Consider the following 23,407-nt stretch of genomic DNA (forward strand, 5'->3'; position numbering starts at 1 on the left):
AAATACAAAAAACAAAACAAAACAAAACTTAACAGTGAAAGTGAACTGTAGGCCCAGTTTCCTGACATTTCCTTCCTGGTACAGGAGAGCCATTGTTGAAATGAAGTCAGAAAGAATGTTCAGGAGATCCAGGAACCCGACCCTTGGGAGCGTTTTTGCCTTGGCCCCAATATTCAGCCAGGATAGTGGCCGAGTTTTTCCAGAGCCAACTTGCCCAGCCATGAAACCACTAGCAAGGTTGTTTTATATCAAGAGTGGTATAAGAAGAAACAACTTCCTCTGGAGAGAAAGAACTGCTTCTCCTCTCTCCTATTTTGTTCTCCAGTTTCTATATGACAAGGGTTGCCTGGTTTGCTGACAATGAAAGAAACTGCTTAATGTGTCGGTAAAATCGGAGGACTCAACTGGTTCGGTACTGAGGCTAAACACGAGGCTGTACACCTGCCAGACGGGAGAGTGTAGGGAGCCGCGGGAGGAATCTGAGTCCAACATACAGGAGAGCAGCAAACAATAGTACTGCACTGCTGATGGCAGTGGAAGGGAGGCGGCTCTGTGATGCAGCAGCAGGGACTACTCTCACACAGGCCAAGGAGCCTGGTGGCCTGGAGGCTGGACCTGGAGCAGCAGCGGCTGTTCCTGAACGGCTTCAGAATGCCTGGTCAGACCACAGTAAAGAAATGCTGGAGTAGTCTGAGTATTCCCTCTCTCCTAATGAAGAGCCTCTCTGGGAGACAGATTTTGTATTTTGAGAACATTTTTCTTCTCTGGCTGAAGCTTTCAATATTGATTATAATTAGGAATGCTCTGCATTCCAGGGGCCAGGGAGGGATCTGACCCTGCGCACTTCACAGGGCCAGGCTCCGGGGCTTCCTCAAGCCCCTGGGGGAGGGAGCAGAGAAAGGCCAGCAGGGAAGGGAAGAAAAACAAGAGGAAGAGGAGCTGAAGACCTCTGGGGAGACCAGCAGCTCCTTCCACAACCACTGCCTCTCCTGTCAGGGCGGAAGGAGGCTGAGAAATCCTTGATTGTCTCTGCTGTCCTTGCCATTTTCTGTGACCCTTCTTTCTTTTTTTACCTCCTCCGTGGAGCACACTGAGGGCTCAGGAGGTGGGGGGGGGGGGGTGGCTGAGGGGGTCCAACCCCGGCTTTACCAAGGCCCAGATGGGTGGCTCTGGAAAAATTCCTCAGCCTCTTAGCAACCTCTCTTCTTTCATATAAATCTAGACTAATGATAGTGCAGACCTCGAAGGTTCCTGCCAGAAATAAACAACTCTTCTACAAAGCACTCAGCACAGTACCTGGCACTGGGTCAGGGATCAATAAAGGTGAGCTACTGTTAGACATAAAATGTCTTTCTGCTCCCCCAGTAGTTTTGCCTTGAGTCATCCACCTCTAGTAGAATCTTCTTTCCCACCAGCCGCAACCGAAACAGCCCGGAGTGTCAAAAATAAGTCGATTTCGGGCCTCAGGCTGTAACCATGCCTTCAAGTCTTCAATAGTTCTAGCTGGGTGAGAACTTGTGTTTGCCATTTGGATGGCAAATGCAGGGTCTTCCAGGAGGGAGGGGAGGCGGCAGGAATGGGACTAACTGGTTCCCTGCATTTGCATATAAAAGGCAGCCTCCATCGAGTATGATGGGAACCAGAGGAGGAATCCTCTTTGCATTCTAAGCAGGTAGAAAAGCTCTCCCAAGCTTTGGAACATTGGCAGGGCTCAGTGGTGACTGGGTGGGTGTGAGGAGCCACTGAGCCACTTCATCCGCAGGTGTTGTAAGGTACCAAAAACTACAGAATTAATATTAATATTTTAAGAGGCTTGGAGAACATTTTATTAATTTGGGTTAAGGTGTGCAGAGAAATTGTGAGAGTAATCTCTGTACTGTGTGATTGGCATAACCAGGATGGCCCTTGGCATTGTATTGTAAATGCAAAGGGGAGGTAACATGGATTCCCAGACATTCCACCACGCCTGTGGGGAAAAGGGTGAATGGCTAGCCAGGTACAGGGAGAGAAAAGCCAAAATAAACATTTTCTTATGGCAATGAGCCATTCCCGGGTATTTGTCCCCACCTAAACTACCTCTCCTATGTAAATGTGTGTGGTTAACATGTGTGACTCTGGACAGAGAGATGGCAGATAAACACTAGATAATATAGGAATGCCTTTAATATGTAAAGAGACATCTTTCTACCATTGTGTTGGCTTGTAAATTTTGTTTTCTCCAAAATGATGTATGACTTGCAAATTGAACATGGTCCTATCATGTTAAAGTACATATGACTATAACCAATAGTGGTAAAGGGCTCCTAATTACAATTTTTGCTTCTGTACTTCCCACTTATAAAACTATAAAAACTAGGTAGAACAAAGGGCCAGGGCGCTCTCCCTCAGATTTCTGTCGGAGCTGCCACCGCTTGGCCAAGCTAGACAATAAAGCTTTGGTGTGTAATCGACGGACCTTGTTCCTGTCTTTCATGTTTTGGGTCCCTCCGAATTTGGCTTAACAGGTGGGGGTGAGAGGAGACTTGGAAAGGGCGCTTTGTTGTGCTCAACCCTGGCAACTTATCCTGGAGGAGGCACGTCTTAGGCTCACTGAGGGGAGGGGAGCCACACATGAGCCTTGATTTGCTCTGAAGCCACTCATGCCAGCTTCTGTCCCCTGCCTGAGGCGTGTGGACTCTACTCCAGCAGAATACACTGGGACACTGGAATAATGACAGCTGCACTCTGCAACACGGTTACTCTGACCCTCATGGGTTTGTGTGCCAGCAGGTACCAGGTCACAGACTGGGGAGGACACCGCACCCACACAGGACAGGGTGAAAATGCCCACCAGGCACCAGCCCCCTCTGTCCTGGGTACCACTTCTCTGGTTTCTTAGGTTGTGCATGCTTATGTTAGAGTTCCAGACAGCAACAATTCAATATGAGTGTTTACAATAGATTGTGTCCTCTTCAATCCTTCCTGGCAAGCCCTTTAAAACAACCTGATGTTCCAACTATATATATAGTGAGTGGCCACGCAGCTCTGCTCTAACACCACATAAACAGCACTGAGGAGAGAAGGGCCGGCCATTTGTTATCAGAGACTGGCATGTGCAGGATCACAGGCTGACTTCTAAATTCCCAGGGATCTGAATATGCTAAACACTGAAAAAGAAATAAAAATGCAGATTCTGTGTAGTCTTCAAACTCCACATGAGATACAAATGATGTTTGTTTGTGTAAGACCTATTAATTGATTGGGGGAGGTGCAGTTGAGGCATAGTTTTGAAAACCATATGGTGCCTCCTGACTTGTGGTGGCTCAGTGGAAAGTTCCAACCTGGAATACTGAGGTTGCTGGTTCAAGGCCCTGGGCTTGCCTGGTCAAGGCGCTATGGGAGTTAATGCTTTCCTCTCCTCACCCCTGACCCTTTCCCTCTCTCTTTCTCCTCTCTCTAAAAAAATCAATAAATAAAATATTAAAACAAAACTTAACATATGGTGCTGGTAGAAATTAGCTCAGCCAACTCAGCAGAAGATTTCATAAAAAGAACCTTTGTCTTTTGCCAAAATAAATTTCATATTATCAAGGTAAGATAAGCTATCATTTAATGTCTACATTAGCATCCTGCTGTCAGTGTTTTGTGGGTGTTTTACTATTACCTTTTCACTGAGTACTCTCTTCCTTAGTGAGGTACATCGTTTCTGAGCCTTAGGGAGCATAGATTGGGGAAATGCTCTTTAGTGTTTACAGTATATTGGTACTTACAGACTTAATAACCCATAATTAGCCCTTGAGTGTCATGGCAGGGGACCAAGGGACATTAGGTCCCAGTTACAGAGATGAGATTTCTATAGACAGGCTTTGAGAAGGAAGGACTGGGCGGAGCCTTGCAGACTTCCGCCTGCGCATTTGGAATGTGAGTCCATGCCACGTATTCATTTTGATTAACGGCTCTTCGGCCCTTGTTCCTCTTGGCTTTGCCTATGCCCTTTCCTTTTAGTAATATTAATACTTACTCTTTTCTGACAAAATATCAAGCATCTCCTTTGAGTGTTTACATTACTTGCCTCTGGTTTGAATATTTTTTCCACGGACTCACCCCCACACCTTTAGCCTTACAGAAGGAACAGTCAACCCCGGATATGTTGCCTCAGCAAACCCCTTCCAAACCTTTCTCTGAGCACCCTCTGCAAATTGTGCAGGATCATTAGGCCTCCAAAGAAAATTTTACTGGAATTATAGAGAATACAGATTGTGTAGCCCACCCTCCATGACTTCAACAACCCCACTCTACAATGTTAGCTTGGTGTATCTCCTACACACAGTTCCTTTTATGACTACTCAGTCAAAGGACTGCAGCTCTGCTGCATTTCAGGGCAAACTCCTATCAAAAGGAAGGAAAGAAAGAAAGAAAAAGCTCACTGCACTCACATTTTGGCTTGCCCACAAAACCTCCTTTTAATTTTCTAGTTCCTTTGTTAAGACAGTTCTGTTTGGTTAAGACAACAACAACAACAAAACAAAACAAGAACAAAACCTTAATATACTGGAGTCAAGAAGATCATGCAGCTTGGATGTCTTTACACTAATCATCTCTTCCCTCACAACTCATTCTGGAGAGTCAGATGCTAATTTACATTTCTTATTGGAAATTATGTCATGAGAGGAAAACAATGCTAGCAGTTTGTCACTAAAAAGAAAAAGGAAAAGCAAAGAAAAAAAACCCTGCACAATATAAACAAAAGCCAAATAGTCAAACAACAAAACCCAAAAGTTCTGCCTGTCACAGGGCTAACTAAGGACCTGCCACTTTCTGTCCTACTAAATTTCTAGACAAAACTGGGTGAACTTGGCAAAACTCAAACAGGCCCATTCAAAGCCTCAAATGAAGAATCATTTTGTTGTTCCTCTCACTTGTTTTGCTTTCCTTCCTCTCTCTCAGGCTGCCCACCCTGGGAAGAACATCTTTCCTTTCTCACTTTCTATGACACAACAGACTGACCTTGTTTGGCCACTCTCCTCAGGCTTGGAGCCAGAAGCCCTCCACTCCCCAGATTCCCATGATCAAATAGGCAAACATTTGTGGTCCTGGGCTACATTTGCAGAGAAATTAATCCTTCTGTCTGAGGAAGGGCTCATAGAGTCTCTGGAACTAGAGTAGATCTTTATTCATCACAGAAATTATGACTTAGGCTAAAATATTAGAGAGACTGGCTTCCACTCATATTTATTTTTTAAATTTTATTTTTACTTTTTTTTAAAGTGAAAAGAAAGTGAGAAGTGGAGAGGCAGAGAGATAGCCTCCCGCATGTACCCTGACTAGGATCCACCCAGCAAGCCCACTACTGGGTGATACTCTACCCACCTGGGGATGTTGCTCAGCAACAGAGCTATTTTTAGCACTTAAGGCAAGACCATGGAGCGATCCTCAGCTCCCAGGGCCAACCTGCTCCAACTGAGTCATGGCTGTGGAAGGGGAAGAGAGAGAAGGGAGAGGGGGAAGGATGGAGAAGCACATGGTCACTTCTCCTAGGTGCCCTGACTGGGAATCAAATATGGGACATCCACACACTGGGCCGATGCTCTACCACTGAGCCAAACAGCCAGGGCCTCCACTCCTATTTCTGTTCTGTGTAACAAGATGAGAATAGCTCCCAGTCAGGAGGGCACCATCAGGTAACCTCCTGCCTTGTCTTTTGGGACTGAGCTCTCTCTCCGTCCATGGGCCTCCCTAGTAGACACATTAAACCAGGGCATGAGTGTCAGGCCCTCCTTTCAAATTACACAACGATATGTACAAATATGTCACACAAGAAAGGGAACATCATTTTATATCATTCCTAAGTCATGCATTTGAAATAAACTAAGTCTCTTTGATTTTCTAATATGGCTTAAATCACTAAGGGACACATATGGGTAGAGAAATAATCCATATCCCGTGTCTTAGCATCCAATTGTACAGAATGTTTTCTGATTAGGATCAGAGTGAATGAATTGTATAAATTCTACTTCACCACAGACTTCCTTTCCTACAACTAATTTTCATGTTCATTAATCTTGTGAGTTCATAAGGTCCAGTGTGATCTGGACCGCTTCCCCCTCCCCCTCAGAAGTTGGCAGTACCGCACACAAAGCCCAGACACTGTACTGGCTGTCAGGCTCCTGCAGTGTGCCATGTTCTCCCTGCCCGGGTCCACCTCAGCCCTGCTTTTCCTGCCTTATTCGTATTTATTCCTCGGGTTGAAGTTTGGACATGCCTTGCTCTAGATTAGGCACCTCTCCTTAATCACGCATCCTGTGACTCTCTTACACTTCTGGAACCCCTTCTAGACTTTACACTCCAAGAGGGCAGAATCAGGTCTGTTTGCTTAAGACTCTTCCCCAGGGTCCAGCAGTCCTTAGTTCATAAAACAAGTCCTTAACATTTCCTAGATGAATCTGATGAGAGTCTTTCCGGAAAGAAGAACAGCTTTGCCCCAAAGCTCTGACTGTCTTAAGATCTCAAAAAGCAGCCAGAGTTTTCCTGACCATCAGCCCGATATTCTGATACTCTGTTCCCAGTAAAACTGGGCTCTCCCAACTCTTTCATCTGTCTGACACAGGACTCTCTCTCCGGGGTTGGTTGCCATCTTCCCAGAAAGGCAATCTGAAGACCTGTTTTGGTTTTGCCCTGTTTGTTCCAGGGAGATCACTGTGAGCCCCACTGTAGTACGTAACATTTATGACAAGCCCAGGAGCCTGCTCTGCTCTGACCTGGCACACGCCTGCCCAGTGACAGCACTACCCATAGGTTACCTCTCCCTGGGCGGCAGATTTGTTGCCATGGAGAGAGACAGGCTGGTGAGCAAGATCAGGACAGTTTAGAGATTTTAGAAAAAGGTGTTGGGTGCTACATCACTCATACCTGTCAGCCAGCTGTGTAAAGCTTTTAATCACAGTAGAGAAAATGAACATAAGAATGTTGCTAACAAGTAAGATATCAAACACAGATTAAAACTAAAAACTCAGGAAGAGAAAAATAAGTAAAAGAATCTTTAATTGCAGTACCATTAACTCCTTTTCACCTGAGCAGAATTATTATGCCAAACAATTCCAGGAAGAGAGACCATCTAGTTTCATTTTTTTCCTAAAGGAATTTTGTTGTTTTGAAATATACAAAACATCTAAAAATAGCAACAAACAACAATAACAACAATACTCACTGACACTTACCATATAGCAGGCACTTCACTTTATATACATGTGTGAGGTTAGTACTATTGGAACCCCGTTTTATAGATGCGGGACCTCAGGCACTGAAGGATTAAGAAACTTCCCTAAGGTCACAAGTACAGAAGGAACAGAACTAAGAGTTGAGCTCAGGCAGCCTGATTACAGATTCCAAGCCATTAACCACTATACTTACACTGCCTCTCATGGTTTACATATAAATGAATGTATATAACATATGAACAATTATGCACCTGTCTTCTAGCTAAAAGAACAGAACACTACCAGCAAGCATCTTAGAAGCTCACTGTGTGCCCCTCCTCAAGCACACACCTCTTCTAACACATCTCCTCCCAGGGCAACCATTATCCTGAATTTGAGGTTAATTTTCTTGCTTTGTGTTATGGTTCTAACATCTCTATCTCTAAATGACACACTTTTTTTGAGAGAGAAAGAGAGAGAGAGAGAAAGGGAGAAAGAAGGAAGAAGGGAGAGAGATGAGATGCATCAACTCAGTTGTGGCACCTTTGTTCATTGATTGCTTTCTCATATGTGCCTTGACTGGGGGGTTGCAGCTGAGCTAGTGACCCCTTGCTCAAGCCAGTGACCTTGGGCTTCAAGCCAGTGACCACTGGCTAAAGCCAGCAACCATGGGGTCATGTCTATGATCCCACACTCAAGCTGGCAACCACGCTGCACTCAAGCTAGTGAGCCTGCGCTCAAGCAGGATGAGCCTGTGCTCAAGCCAGTGACATCAGGATTTCAAACCAGCAGCCCAGCCTGATGCCCTATTCACTGCGTCACCACCTGGTTAGGATACATTGTTATTTTACTACTTCATGTAAATAGAATCATAATGTGTATTCTTCTATGATGTGCTTATTAAACTCAACATTATGTTTTTGAGATTCTTCCCTGTTAATGAGCACAAATTAGGTCCATTCCATTTTTTGAACTCTATTCTATTCTTTGGTTATCCATCCTATGATTGGACATTTACAATACTTCATTTTTGTAATAACAGTTATGTAGATATCTTTTTACATGGCTCAATTATTATTATTATTATTTTTTTTAGTTTAGAGGAGGGGAGATAGTGCAGCAGACTCCCACATGCGCCTCGACTGGGATCCACCAGGCAACCCTATCTGGGGCCAGCACTTGAGTACCAAGCTATTTTTAGCACCCGAGGCTGAGATACTTGGACCAACCGAGTTATCCTCAGTGCCAGGGGCCACACTCAAACCAACTGAGCCACTGGCTGCAGGAAGGAAGGAAGAAGAGAAGGGGGGGGGTAGAGAAGCAGATGGTTGCTTCTTCTGTGTGCCCCGATCCAGAATTAAACCCAGGATGTCCATATGCTGGGCTAACACTCTATCAACTGTGCCACCAGCCAGGGCCATATGACTCAAATTTTAGCAGCACCAAAATCACTTGGATGGTTTGGGAACACAAACTCCTGGGTCCTACCATTAATTTTATTTATTAGATTTGGAGTGGGGCCTGCGAGTTTGCATTTCTAACAAGTTCGCAGCTGATGCTGATGCCATGTGGCCCAAAGACCCTGCTTTCAGATCCATTGTTCCTGGGTAGAGTAGCACAGGGTATATGTATAGTATGTGCGTCTTTACCAGCAATGCCAGTGTCTTTCCACAAATCCACAAACCCATCTGCAGTCCTTCCACATATTAATTTGTAGTGTTCAATTTAAGTTCAATATTTCTTTCACATATTTGTTGGCCATTAATTTTCTTCTGTCTGATGACTGGTTCTTGTTCATTTTTCTACTATTAGTTTATTTTTGTATTTTCTTTTTTGATCTATGAGAGTACATTATTTTATGGACATCAACCCCTTCTTAGTTATACAAGTTACAAAAACCATCTTCTAATTTATGGCTTGTCATTTTCCTCTCTTTATGTTGCCTTTAGAAGAACCAAATTTGGTAACTTTAATGTAGTCAAGATTATCAATCTTTAATTATTTGTGCTTTCTGTGTCTTGTTTAAGAAATCCTTCCCAGCCCTGGACAGTTGGCTCAGCAGTAGAGCGTTGGCCCGGTGTGCGGGAGTCCTGGGTTTGATTCCCAGCCAGGGCACACAGGAGAAGCACCCATCTGTTTCTCCACCCTCCCCCTCTCCTTCCTCTCTGTCTCTCTCTTCCCCTCCCGCAGCCAAGGCTCCACTGGAGCAAAATTGGCCCGGGCGCTGAGGATGGCTCCATGGCCTCTGCCTCAGGCGCTAGAGTGGCTCCAATTGCAACAGAGCAACGCCCCAGAGGGGTCGAGCATCACCCCCTGGTGGACGTACCAGGTGGATCCCGGTTGGGCACATGCGGGAGTCTGTCTGTCTGCTTCCCTCCCCCCACCAGCCCCCCCCCCCACTTATCACTTCAGAAAAATACAAAAAAAAAAAAGAAATCCTTCCCTATTGAGATCATAAAGATTGTCTTCTATATGCTATTTTCTAAAAGTTGTATTTATTTTGCCTTTCACATTTAAGCCTTAATTTGCCTGGACTTGGTTTCAGTGTATGATCTGAGAGGACGAAATTTTATATTTTTTCCATACTGTCTTAATTGTCCTGATTTTGTCTTAATATCTAAAAAGGTAAGAACCATCCAGAAATGTCACAAACATTCTTGGCATTTTGTTCTTCCATCTAGAATCAGCTTATGGCCTGACCAGGCAGTGGTGCAGTGGACAGAGCATCAGACTGGGACGCAGAGGATCCAGGTTTGAAACCCCGAAGTCACTGGCTTGAATGTGGGCTCAGCAGTTTTGAGTGTGTGGTCGCCGGCTTGAGTGCGGGATCACAGACATGACTCCATGGTTGCTGGCTTGAAACCCAAGGTAACTGGCTTGAACCCAAGGTTGCTGGCTTGAGCAAGGGCCACTTGCTCTGCTGTAGCCACCGGTCAAGGCACATATGAGAAAGCAATCAATACACAACTAAGGTGCTGCAACAAAAAATCGATGCTTCTCATCTCTCTCCCTTCCTGTCTGTCTGTCTGTCCTCATTTGTCTCTCTCTGTCTCTGTCACACACACACACACACACACACACACACACACACACACACACACACAGAAAATAGAATCAGCTTATGAAGTTCCATGAAAACAACACTAAAATTCTGGTTATAACTGTACTGACTCTATAGAACAATTTAGGGAGAATTAATATCTTTACAATGTTTCCATTAATAAATATATTTATGTTCATAACATCCCGGGGTTGGGAACCTATGGCTCATGAGCCAGATGTGGCTCTTTTGATGGCTGCATCTGGCTTGCAGACAAATCTTTAATAATAAAAAAAAAATGTTAAAAATAAAAAAAAACATTCTCATGTATTACAATCCATTCATTTCCTACTGCTCATGTTCATGGTTGCGGGTGGCTGGAGCCAATCACAGCTGTCCTCCAGGACAACACCAAATTTTTATTGGATAAGCGTAACGTACATGGGTCGTTGTATGGTTCTCATGGAATTACATTTTAAAATATGTGGCATTCATGGCTCTCTCAGCCAAAAAGGTTCCCGACCCCTGTAATATCCTCTTATATTTAATTGCCACTGCATCTGGGTTATTACTGTTCTTTTTATTCCTAATATTGTTTATTTGTCACACACTCGTACATATACATCCTTTTGTTTTTGATTAGTCTTATGGGAAATTTTATCTACTTTGTTAATTTTTTTTAAATTTGCTTTTTGGGGGAGTTTTTTGTGGTAAAATAGACATAACATAAAATTTTTCATTTCAACTATTTTTTTAATGAGTTTCTGAAATGACAGATAATCTTTTGTTTACCTTTGTGTCTCTGAATCCTAGCATTTGTTTATGGTGGTTGCTATCAATAAATATTTTTAAATGGTGAATTTCCTGAATATAAAAATAAGCATTAGAATTGGAAGAGGATCTTGGCTTTCCTTCAACTAAAGGGGCCAGGATTATAAATAATCATAGTCTATGAAGTTAATACAAATAATATAGAGTTGAAGAATATTTATATAAATGCATTTTCTTTTTTAAAAAATGTATTTTTAGTTTATTGGGATGACATGGTTCACCAAACCATACAGGTTTCAGTGCACAACTCAATATAACGCCATCTACACACGTCACTGTGCACCACCACCTCAAGCAAAGTCTCTTTTGCCCCTACCCCCCCTACCACTCTCCCCTTTCCCTCTGGCTATTGCCATCCCTTTTTTAAAATTTCATTTATTCATTTTAGAGAGGCAATATATGCTAAATATACCTACATATTTACTAATATCTTAACAACCTATTTTATTTCTCAGACTTTCCATCTGGGATCACTCCTTATCTGAGTGCATCCTTTAGAACAGTGGTCCCCAACCTTTTTTGGGCCACGAACTAGTTTAATGTCAGAAAATATCTTCACAGACTGGCCTTTAGGGTGGGATGGATAAATGCACAAAATAAAATTATGCGGCCGGTATAAAAACTGTGGTATTTTAAAATATAATTGTCGAACTTACGAGACAAGCATCAAGAGTTAGTCTTAGACGGATGTAACAGAGGGAATCTGGTCATTTTTTAAAAATAAAACATCATTCAGACTTAAATATAAATAAAATGGAAATAATGTAAGTTATTTATTCTTTTTCTGCGGACCAGTACCAAATGGCCCACGGACCGGTACCGGTTCGCGGCCTGGGGTTTGGGGACCACTGCTTTAGAATTTTCTTCAGAGAAGATTGGCTGGCAGTAAAATTTCTGTTGTTTTGCCTCAAAATCTTTTTTTTTTTTAATTAATTTTATTTTATTGTGTTAACATGGATTCAAGTGTTCTACTCAACATAACTCTCTCAACCTCATGCCCTTGTCCCCAATGAACCCCTCTTTACCCCCCTCCCATTATGTACCAGAGCTTTTTTTTTTTTTTATAATTTTATTTTTTTAATGGGGTGACATCAATAAATCACGATACATATATTCAAAGATAACAAGTCCAGGTTATCTTGTCGTTCAATTATGTTGCATACCCACCACCCAAAGTCAGATTGTCCTCTGTCACCTTCTATCTTGTTTACTTTTTTTTTTTTTTAATAATTTTATTTTTTTTAATGGGGTGACATCAATAAATCAGGATGCATATATTCAAAGATAACAAGTCCAGGTTATCTTGTCGTTCAATTATGTTGCATACCCATCACCCAAAGTCAGATTGTCCTCTGTCACCTTCTATCTTGTTTTCTTTGTGCCCCTCCCCACCCCCTATCCCTCTCACATTCCCCCCTCCCCCCCGTAACCACCACACTCTTATCAATGTCTCTTAGTTTCACTATTATGTCCCACCTACGTATGGAATAATACAGTTCCTGTTTTTTTCTGATTTACTTATTTCGCTTCGTATCATGTTATCAAGATCCCACCATTTTGCTGTAAATGTTCCGATGTCATCATTTCTTATGGCTGAGTAGTATTCCATAGTGTATATGTGCCACATATTCTTTATCCAGTCATTTATTGATGGGCTTTTTGGTTGTTTCCATGTCCTGGCCACTGTGAACAATGCTGCAATAAACATGGGGCTGCATGTGTCTTTACGTATCAATGTTTCTGAGTTTTTGGGATATATACCCAGTAGAGGGATTGCTGGGTCATAAGGTAGTTCTATTTGCAGTTTTTTGAGGAACCACCATACTTTCTTCCATAATGGTTGTACTACTTTACATTCCCACCAACAGTGTATGAGGGTTCCTTTTTCTCCACAGCCTCTCCAACATTTGCTATTACCTGACTTGCTAATAACAGCTAATCGAACAGGTGTGAGGTGGTATCTCATTGCCGTTTTGATTTGCATTTCTCTAATAGCTAAAGAAGATGAGCATCTATTCATATATCTGTTGGCCATTTGTATTTCTTCCTGGGAGAAGTGTCTATTCATATCCTCTTCCCATTTTTTTCTTGGATTGTTTGTTTGTTTGTTTGTTTGTTGTTGAATTTTATGAGTTCTTTGTATATTTTGGATATTAGGCCCTTATCTGAGCTGTTGTTTGAAAATATCATTTCCCATTTAGTTGGCTTTCTGTTTATTTTGTTATCAGTTTCTCTTGCTGAGCAAAAACTTCTTAGTCTGATGTAGTCCCATTCATTAATTTTTGCCTTCACTTCTCTTGCCATTGGAGTCAAATTCATAAAATGCTCTTTAAAACCCAGGTCCATGAGTTGAGTACCTATGTCTTCTTCTATGTACTTAATTGTTTCAGGTCTTATGTTTAGATCTTTGATCCATTTTGAGTTAATTTTTGTACAGGGGGAGAGACTGTAGTCCAGTTTCATTCTTTTGCATGTGGCTTTCCAGTTTTCCCAGCACCATTTATTGAAGAGGCTTTCTTTTCTCCATTGTGTGTTGTTGGCCCCTTTATCAAAAATCATTTGACTATATATATGTGGTTTTATTTCTGGACTTTCTATTCTGTTCCATTGGTCTGAGTGTCTATTTTTCTGCCAATACCATGCTGTTTTGATTGTCGTGGCCCTATAATAGAGTTTGGAGTCAGGTATTGTAATGCCCCCAGCTTCATTCTTTTTCTTTAGGATTGCTTTGGCTATTCGGGGTTTTTTATAATTCCATATAAATCTTATGATTTTTTGCTCTATTTCTTTAAAAAATGTCATTGGAAGTTTGATGGGAATTGCATTAAATTTGTATATTGCTTTGGGTAATATAGCCATCTTGATTATATTTATTCTTCCTAGCCAAGAACAAGGTATATTCTTCCATCTCATTATATCTTTTTCGATTTCCCTTAACAATGGTTTATAGTTTTCATTATATAAGTCCTTTACATTCTTTGTTATGTTTATTCCTAAGTATTTTATTTTTTTTGTTGCAATCGTGAAGGGGATTATTCTTTTGAGTTCCTTCTCAGTTGTTTCATTGTTGGCATATAGAAAGGCTATTGACTTCTGTATGTTAATTTTGTATCCTGCGACCTTACTGTATTGGCTTATTGTTTCTAGTAGTCTTTTTGTGGATTCTTTGGGGTTTTCGATGTATAGGATCATATCATCTGCAAAAAGTGATACCTTTACTTCTTCTTTTCCGATATGGATGCCTTTTATTTCTTTGTCTTGTCTGATTGCTCTGGCTAGAACCTCTAGTACCACATTAAATAAGAGTGGAGAGAGTGGATAACCCTGTCTTGTTCCTGATTTAAGGGGGAAAGCCTTCAGTTTAGTGCCATTTAATATGATGTTAGCTGATGGTTTATCATATATGGCCTTTATCATGTTGAGATATTTTCCTTCTATACCCATTTTGTTGAGAGTCTTAAACATAAAATTGTGTTGTATTTTATCGAAAGCCTTTTCTGCATCTATTGATAAGATCATGTGGTTTTTGTTCTTTGTTTTGTTGATATGGTGTATTACGTTAACCGTTTTACGTATGTTGAACCATCCTTGAGATTCTGGGATGAATCCCACTTGATCATGATGTATTATTTCTTTAATATGTTGTTGTATTTGATTTGCTAGTATTTTGTTTAGTATTTTAGCATCTGTATTCATTAGAGATATTGGTCTGTAGTTTTCTTTTTTTGTGCCATCCTTGCCTGGTTTTGGTATGAGGGTTATGTTGGCCTCATAAAATGTGTTTGGAAGTATTGCTTCTTCTTCAATTTTTTGGAAGACTTTGAGTAGAATAGGAACCAAGTCTTCTTTGAATGTGTGATAAAATTCGCTGGTATAGCCGTCAGGGCCTGGACTTTTATTTTTGGGGAGGTTTTTAATGTTTTTTTCTATTTCTTCTCTACTGATAGGTCTGTTTAGGCTTTCTGCTTCTTCTTGACTCAGTCTAGGAAGGTTGTATTGTTCTAGGAATTTATCCATTTCTTCTAGGTTGTTGAATTTAGTGGCATAAAGTTTTTCATAGTATTCTACAATAATTCTTTGTATATCTACGGTGTCCGTGGTGATTTCTCCTCTTTGATTTTGGATTTTGTTTATATGAGTTCTTTCTCTTTTTTCCTTGGTAAGTCTTGCCAAGGGTTTGTCAATTTTGTTGATCTTTTCAAAGAACCAGCTCCTTGTCCTATTAATTTTTTCTATAGTTTTTCTGTTCTCTAATTCATTTATTTCTGCTCTGATTTTTATTATCTCCTTTCTTCGGCTGGTTTTGGGTTGTCTTTGTTCTTCTTTTTCTAGTTCCCTAAGGTGTGAAGTTAAGTGGTTCACTTGGGCTCTCTCTTGTTTGTTCATATATGCCTGAAGTGATATGAACTTCCCTCTTATCACTGCTTTTGCTGCATCCCATAGATTCTGATATGTTGTATTGTCATTTTCATTAGTCTGTATATATCTTTTGATCTCTGCACTTATTTCTTCTTTGACCCATTCATTTTTTAAAAGTATGTTGTTTAGTTTCCACATTTTTGTGGGATTTTTTTTCTCTTTTTTGCAGTTGAATTCTAGTTTCAAGGCTTTATGATCAGAAAATATGCTTGGTACAACTTCAATTTTTCTGAATTTGCTGATGTTGTTTTTGTGGCCCAACATATGGTCAATTCTTGAGAATGATCCATGTATACTGGAGAAAAATGTATACTCAGTCACTTTGGGATGAAATGTCCTGTAGATGTCTATCATATCCAGGTGCTCTAGTGTTTTGTTTAAGGCCACTATATCTTTGTTGATTCTCTGTTTGGATGACCGATCTAGAGCCGTCAGCAGTGTGTTGAGGTCTCCAAGTATGATTGTATTTTTGTCAGTTTTTGTTTTAAGATCGATAAGTAACTGTCTTATATATTTTGGTGCTCCTTGGTTTGGTGCATATATATTAAGAATTGTTATGTCTTCTTGATTCAGTGTCCCCTTAGCCATTATGAAATGGCCATTTTTGTCTCTGAGTACTTTTCCTGTCTTGTAGTCAGCATTATCCAATATGAGTATTGCTACACCTGCTTTTTTTTGGATGTTATTTGCTTGGAGTATTGTTTTCCAGCCTTTCACTATGAATTTGTTTTTATCCTTGTTACTTAGATGAGTTTCCTGTAGGCAGCATACAGTTGGATTTTCTTTTTTAATCCATTCTGCTACTCTGTGCCTTTTTATTGGTGAGTTTAATCCGTTTACATTTAGTGTAATTATTGACACTTGTGAGTTCCCTATTGCCATTTTATATCTTGCTTTCTGTTAGTTTTGTGTCTTGTTTGATCCTTCTCTTTCGTTTTTCTATCTTTTGTTTTTATTTGGTTGTATTCCATACATCTTTCCTCTGTTGCTATCTTTTTTATCTCACGTGCTTCTGTGGTGGTTTTTTCAATGGTGGTTACCTTTGAGTAATGAAAAGGGTCCCTACCCTGTTCATTGTAACGAACTATTTTGTGAGTACTTTTGCACTCCATCGTCCTTTGCTACTGTTAATCTCCATCTTCTCCCCCTCTTTCTTTTTGTTGTTGTCACAGTTTAAATTTGGTTTTATTGTGTTCTTCTTGGAGCTTTTACTTGTGGCTCTGTTTTTTTTTGTTCTTTGTATCTGATTGGAGAACCCCCTTTAGTAATTCCTGGAGTGGGGGTTTTCTGATGATAAATTCCCTCATCTTTTCTGTATCTGTGAATGTTTTTATTTCTCCTTCATATTTGAAGGATAGCTTTGATGGGTATAGTATTCGTGGCTGAAAGTTCCTCTCTTTCAGGACTTTAAATATTGGGGTCCACTCTCTTCTAGCTTGTAGAGTTTCTGCTGAGAAATCTGATGATAATCTAATGGGCCTTCCTTTATATGTTGTATTCTTCTTTTCCCTGGCTGCCTTGAGAATTTTTTCTTTGCTGTTGGTTTGTGTCAATTTCATTATGATATGCCTTGGAGTAGGTTTGTTGGGGTTAAGAAAACTTGGAGTTCTGTTTGCTTCTTGAACTTGAGGCTTTAGTTCTTTCCACAGGCTTGGGAAGTTCTCATCTATTATTTGTTTGAGTATGTTCTCCATTCCATTTTCTCTCTCTTCTCCCTCTGATATACCTATTATTCTTATGTTATTCTTTTTGATGGAGTCAGATAATTCTTGTAGGGCTATCTCATTTTTTTTAATTTTTGAGTCTCTTTCTTCTTCTCTCTCTTGTGCCTCAAGTTGTTTGTCTTCTATTTCACTAATCCTCTCTTCTATCTGACCTGTTCTATTAGCTAAGCTTGTTACTTCGTTTTTCAGCTCATGAATTGAGTTTTTCATCTCTGTTTGATTTGTTTTTATAGTTTCAATTTCCTTGGACATATATTCTTTGTGTTCATTGAGTTGTTTTCTGAGCTCCCTAAATTGCCTTTCTGTGTTTTCTTGTATATCTCGGAGGATTTTTAGGATTTCTATCTTGAATTCTCTGTCATTTAGCTCCAAGGTTTCCAATATATTAAATTTTTTCTGCATAGATTTTTCCTCATCTATCTGTGTTACCTCTCTTTCTTTTGTATCCATGATATTCGATTTTCTCTTCCTTAATGGCATCTGAGGGTGGTTTTTTTGATAGTATTAATGAGATTTAATAAAGAATAAAAAGTTAAAATAAATAAAAAAATAAAAAATTGAAAAGAGTTGTTTTTTTTTAAAAAAATTAATAATGAAATAAAGAAAAATACAATAAAATAAAAATTTTTTTTAAAAAAGGAAATTATTCCCCCCCTCCTTTTTTCCTCTCCTCTTCTCTCCCCTCTTTCTTGAGAAAATCTTGTGGTGGACTGTGAATTATAACAAACAATGCCTGTGATGGAGGGCCTGAATTGGGGAAAAGTAATAAAGGGGCAAAAAAAAAAAAAAAAGAAAAAAAAAAAAAGAGCGTATGGACCCACAAAAAGCAAATAAGAAAAAAATTTGGGTCAAGAATAAAATGATTTGCTTTTAGGTGTTGGTTGTCTAAGAGTTATGATGAGAGGAATAAGAGGAAAATGGAAAAATGGGGGGACAAATTAAAAAATTACTATTGTATTTAGTGGAACAAGAACTAGATAATATGGAGAGCCAGGGATGGGAGCACTGCTAGTGAGTTAAAAAGGTGAAGTAAAAATGCCACAAACATAAGTTTGAGTCCCAGATAAGATAATTTGTTTGTTATTGAGGTTTGAATGAGAGGAGATGTAAAGGAGAAAGGAAGAAACTAATATAGAGGGAGAAAAGAAAGAGAGAGAGAGAAAAAAAGAGGGAACCACTAAAAGAAGAAAAAAGAAAGGAGAGAGAGAGAGTGAGTTAAGGGTTTTGGAGTGCAACCCTCATAGAGAGAAAGGAAGAGAAGAGAAAAGATAATGGGAAATGTAACACTTATGGGTAGTGTAGTTCAAGGAGAGGAGAGAGTAAGACCGGCAGAGAGTTAATCGGCCAAATTGGAGGAGGAAAAAAAATATCAAGAATGAAGATAAGAGAAACAAACAAACAAATATAATAAAATGGGATAGGTTATAAAGTCTGCAGATTATTCTTGATTTTGAGAGGTTATCTTCTTGCTTTTTCTTTTCTCTCCGTCTTCCTGGTCGGTGACTCTGTACCCCGGGTTCTGCCCCTTTGGCACGCTCAGGTAGAGGTTTGCAGTTGTTAAGTCTCTATGGCAATGTCATGTATTGTGCTTTAGTCTCGTTGGCAGTCGAAGCTCATTAGCATTTATAGGCTCCGACAGTGAGAGAGTTCGTGTTCCTGGAGCCTTTCTCCTAGTCTTTCCTTCCTCAATTAGTAGCCTGATAATCCAGCTATGGGGTTGCTGCTGCCTCTGCCTGGATAGTAAGAGGCTCAAAGAGCTGGCAACTCCCCACTCTATTTCCACTCAGCACAGGGCTCTGGGTAAGGCTCAGTCAGTCAGAGTTGCTAGCATAATCAGGCGGGCTTTCCGCCCACTCAAAGACCTCTGGCTCTGCCACTCTGTCCGGTAACACAAGCGGGTGCCCACTTCCGGGGCGCTTGGAGGAAACTCTCACTCACTGTCTGCGACCAGGATATCCGGCCAGCAGTCTCACGCTCTGAGTGAAACCCCCAACCGCAGGGAAAAGTTGCAGCGTTGGAATTGAGTCTCGCTCCATCCCCGTGCGCGGCTTTTGCAAGGCGCTGGGGCGGCCCGAGATTCCACTTTGGCCCACACAAAGGCCCCTGACTCTGCCCCTCTGTGTGATAACACGGGCGCGCACTGCCGAGGCACTCGGAGGAATCGCTCACTCCTTATCTGCGCGCGCAAACCAGGATATGAGGTCGGCCACGTTTCCCTCTGAGTGAAACACCCTCCAGCATGGAAAATCTCCACCGTTGGAATTAGTTCTCATTCCCTCCCGTGCGTGGCTTTCCCAGGGCGCTGGGGCTGCCCAGAGACTCTGCCCTCGGCCCACAGAAAGGCCTCTGACCCTGCCTCTCCGTGGGGCAACACGGGCACCCACTCTCGGGGCCTAGGAAGAAATTCTCGCCCACTAACTGCGCACCGACCAGGAGACCGGGTAAAATGGCCGCTCCGCTTTTCTTTCTTTGTTTGGGTTTGGCGCGAGTGTTAGCTTGTATTGCCCGGGTTGCCACAGGATCAGATTTTCCTCGGCTTGGATCTCCGTGCCACAGCCTGGTTCAGCCGTTTGTGTCGCGGCCTGGATCTATTCACCCCCTTTGCCCGCCTCAGTTTCTATATTCACAGTTACCAGAGAAAGCCGCCCTGTTTAGGTTAGTGAGGAAGGCAGAGCATTTCTTACTCCCTATTTCCTTCGGGGTTTGGTTATATATTTAGCCAATTTTTCACTCAATCATACCTTTGGGTGTATTGCGAAGCATCTGGAAGCTCCAAGTATAGGTTTTTCTGTTTCTGGTTGAAGATCTTGTTGAGTTTTGGGGGAGATTTATCGGTATCGCTTCCTACCCCGCCATTACTCTGACGTCATCTCTCTACCTTTCAAAATCTCTTTATTGATACTTTTACTACACATGAAAATTCTAAAAATTGAGTTCTTAGCCAACCAAAGATATAATTCCACTGTCTTTTGGCTCCTTTTTTATTTTTTTTAAGTCAGAGCTGCCAGTCTAAATGCTATTCCCATTTATCTGTTTTGTCTTTCTAGCTGCTTTTAGTTACCTTTTTTGTTTGTTTAAAGTTTTTCAGTTTCATTATAAAATATCTATTAGGCTTTTCCTTTTCGTCCCTTCTGCTTGAGATATTTTGGGCTTTCTGGATTTTAATATTAGTATCATTCAACCATTCTAGAACTTTTCTTTCCTTCCCATCTGATATAGTATTTCCTTTTGGAATTCTATTGACAATACCTTAGGTTAGCCTCCTACTCTCTTAATCTCATTCCTCATTTTTCCTTCTCTTTGTCTCATATTCTAGATTATTCAGCTCTATTTTCCAGTTCACTAGGGTTCTCTTCCACTGTCTCTTCTGTCTTTTGTCCAGCGAATTTGACATTATTTTTATAGTCTTCATCTCCAGAAGTTCCATTTCCTTATTTTTAAAATCTCTGCAAATATTTTATAGTCTTATCCTTGTTTATATTTTCAATGCTTTTAAAAACATTTCTGAAACATGTTAAAATATTTACTTATATTTTTGAATGATAAATCCAATAATGAAGTAGGGCCCGCTCTGCTGTTATGTAGGCTGGTCTTTACTCACAGTGTTATAAGTGAAAACAGGTTCTCCAGAGGGGATTTCTGTTTCTATCTGACAGTCACCTAGGGTTGTTTAGGATAAATTTCCAATATGCTATAAAGGAATATCAACTGTAATTTTTTTCTTTATCAATGTTTCTCTCAAAAGAAACAATTTCCCGTAGATGAAAATATATGCTGGGAGCATTTGCTATCAGTCTTATCAGGAGGATCACAAGTTATTCCCACTTTGGAGGATATTAACTAAGACACTGAAATGCTTACAAATCAAATTTTTTACCACTTGCACCTAGGTTCAATTTAGGGAGGATCTTTAGTGGTAAAAAATTTGATTTGTAAGCATTTCATGTACATGCCTCTAATGGAAACTACAGTCCCTTCTATAGTTTGGTTACTTTTTTTTTTTCAGAGACAGAGAGAGAGTCAGAGAGAGGGATAGACAGGGACAGACAGATAGGAACAAAGAGATGAGAAGCATCAATCATTAGTTTTTCGTTGCACGTTGTGACACCTTAGTTGTTCATTGATTGCCCTCTCATATGTGCCTTGACCGTGGGTCTTCAGCAGACTGAGTAACCCTTGCTCGAGCCAGCAACCTTGGGCTCAAGCTGGTGAGCTTTGCTCAAACCAGATGAGCCCGCGCTCAAGCTGGCAACCTCAGGGTCTCAAACCTGGGTCCTCCGCGTCCCAGTCCAAAGCTCTATCCACTGCACTACCACCTGGTCAGGCTAGAGTTTGGTTACTAAACCATGCCTTTTAGCTCTACTATAAATCATGAATGTTGCAAATGCATAATTATGATCATTTCAGTCACATTAGAAATGTGACACTGCTCAAGAAATAACCCTATAATCAAAGACATGCACAAACCTGTGAGGGTCATCTGGATCACAGTTAGGAAGAAACTGAGTGATTGCTTCTGCCACTTCTTCATTTGATAAAACATCCCAGAGTCCATCAGTTGCCAGGATCAGCACATCATCCACCTCATGCTCGTATTTGGAAAGATCGTAGACTCTTACCTGAAACGAATGGGAATACTCCTGCTTAAGAAGTTGTGAGCATATGATTCCCCCTAACAAACTCACTGCTGATTCCCTTCCCTTTCCCCACGCAGCCCAGCGCTGTGCAGCTGTGTACGGTGAGGTCCTCAACTGCGCAGCAAGCTCTGTGGCCAGGGTCGCCTCCTTTGGAGACATTCTGTACAGATATATGGGCCCAACATATGGGCTCAATAGTTTGACAAAGAAGAAATGAATCGAAAATGTAATGCCTGCAATGTAGTTGGAACATTAACTTACAATAGATGCTATACTGGTCAGAAGAGCAGCCAGGGGCTTCTTTCTTCCTCCCTTTGCACATTCCTGCCCATTCCTTCCCCAGACATAATTAAGGGCCTACTCTGGGCCAGGTGCTCCCAGTATAAAAATGACCAGCAGGTTTCCTTGCTTCTCGCTCTTAGTATGTGGGGAGGTAAGGCCAGTCTAGGACCCTGGTAGTTGCTCTGTATGTCCTGGTCTAGGGCTAAGGAGGCACACTTCATTCAATGCACTTACTGAATCACCTTCTGCTTTACCTATTTAAGGCCCAGGGGGCTCATCTCATGTAAGGATGGGGCTCAGATGCTGCACTTGGGTTTGAGGGGCCTCAATCTAGTCTAAATTACAACAGACACATGTTTACACGCTAAGTCTGAATCTCCAAAGCGCATCTTGGCAAACTTTTAAGTCTTTCCTCATCTCTAACACTTGGAATGACTTGGATATTTCAACATCCACCTAAACTTGTTGAAAACAACGGAGTAATCTTGGCAAAACCAATGAGGTTAAAAATCAAGCCTTATTTGGGTTAGGCCACAACTCTATAGTCACCCACCCTTGGCGGGAGGAAAGGTTGGGGGAGGAGAAATTTGGGATTTTATTGCTGTTCCCTCCTAATGTGGCAGAACCAGCAACTGCCACCACCTAATAAGCTGAGGACAACAGCAGGTCAACTTCACCAATCTTCCAGCTCCTTCAAATCCCCTCATTACTCTATCCTATCTTCTGAAAACATGTCTAAGTGAAAGCTGTAGGCAGGGGAGGGAGAGGAGAGAGGGGAGAGAAGGGAGGAGGGGAGGGGAAGGGAGGGAGGGGAGAGAAGAGAGGGGAGGGAGAGAGTGGAGGGAGTGGAGAGAGGGGAGAGAGGAGAGGGGAGGAGAAGGGAGGGAGTGGAGAGAGGGGAGAGAGGAGGGGAGGGAGTGGAGAGAGGGGAGAGAGGAGAGGGGAGGGGAAGGGGGGAGGGGAGAGAGGGGAGAGAAGGGAGGAGGGGAGGGGAGGGGAAGGGAGGGAAGGGAGAGAGGGGAGGGAGTGGAGAGAGGAGAGGAGAGGGAGTGGAGAGAGGGGAGAGAGGAGAGGGGAGGGGAAAGGAGGGAGGGGAGAGAGGGGAGAGAAGGGAGGAGGGGAGGGGAGGGGAAGGGAGGGAAGGGAGAGAGGGGAGAGAGGAGAGGGGAGGGAGTGGAGAGAGGGGAGAGAGGAGAGGGGAGGGGAAGGGAGGGGGGGAGGGGAGGGGAGGGGAAGGGAGGGAAGGGAAAGAGGGGAGAGAGGAGAGGGGAGGGAGTGGAGAGAGGGGAGAGAGGAGAG

At 41.7% G+C, this 23,407-nt stretch overlaps 1 protein-coding gene across 3 annotated transcripts in view; it reads right to left on the reverse strand.

Moving 5' to 3' along the window:
• The window catches only part of PPM1H (protein phosphatase, Mg2+/Mn2+ dependent 1H), a 372,339-nt gene that overhangs the window by 27,144 nt on the left and 321,788 nt on the right, over positions 1 to 23,407 (reverse strand). For all 3 annotated transcript variants that reach the window (XM_066258890.1, XM_066258891.1, XM_066258889.1), the window contains one exon: positions 21,657 to 21,808. In XM_066258890.1, the coding sequence (XP_066114987.1) occupies positions 21,657 to 21,808 (152 nt within the window). The remainder of the gene's footprint in view (positions 1 to 21,656; positions 21,809 to 23,407) is intronic.

The sequence above is a fragment of the Saccopteryx bilineata genome, chromosome 2, assembly GCF_036850765.1.
Source record: "Saccopteryx bilineata isolate mSacBil1 chromosome 2, mSacBil1_pri_phased_curated, whole genome shotgun sequence".
NCBI lineage: Eukaryota > Metazoa > Chordata > Mammalia > Chiroptera > Emballonuridae > Saccopteryx > Saccopteryx bilineata.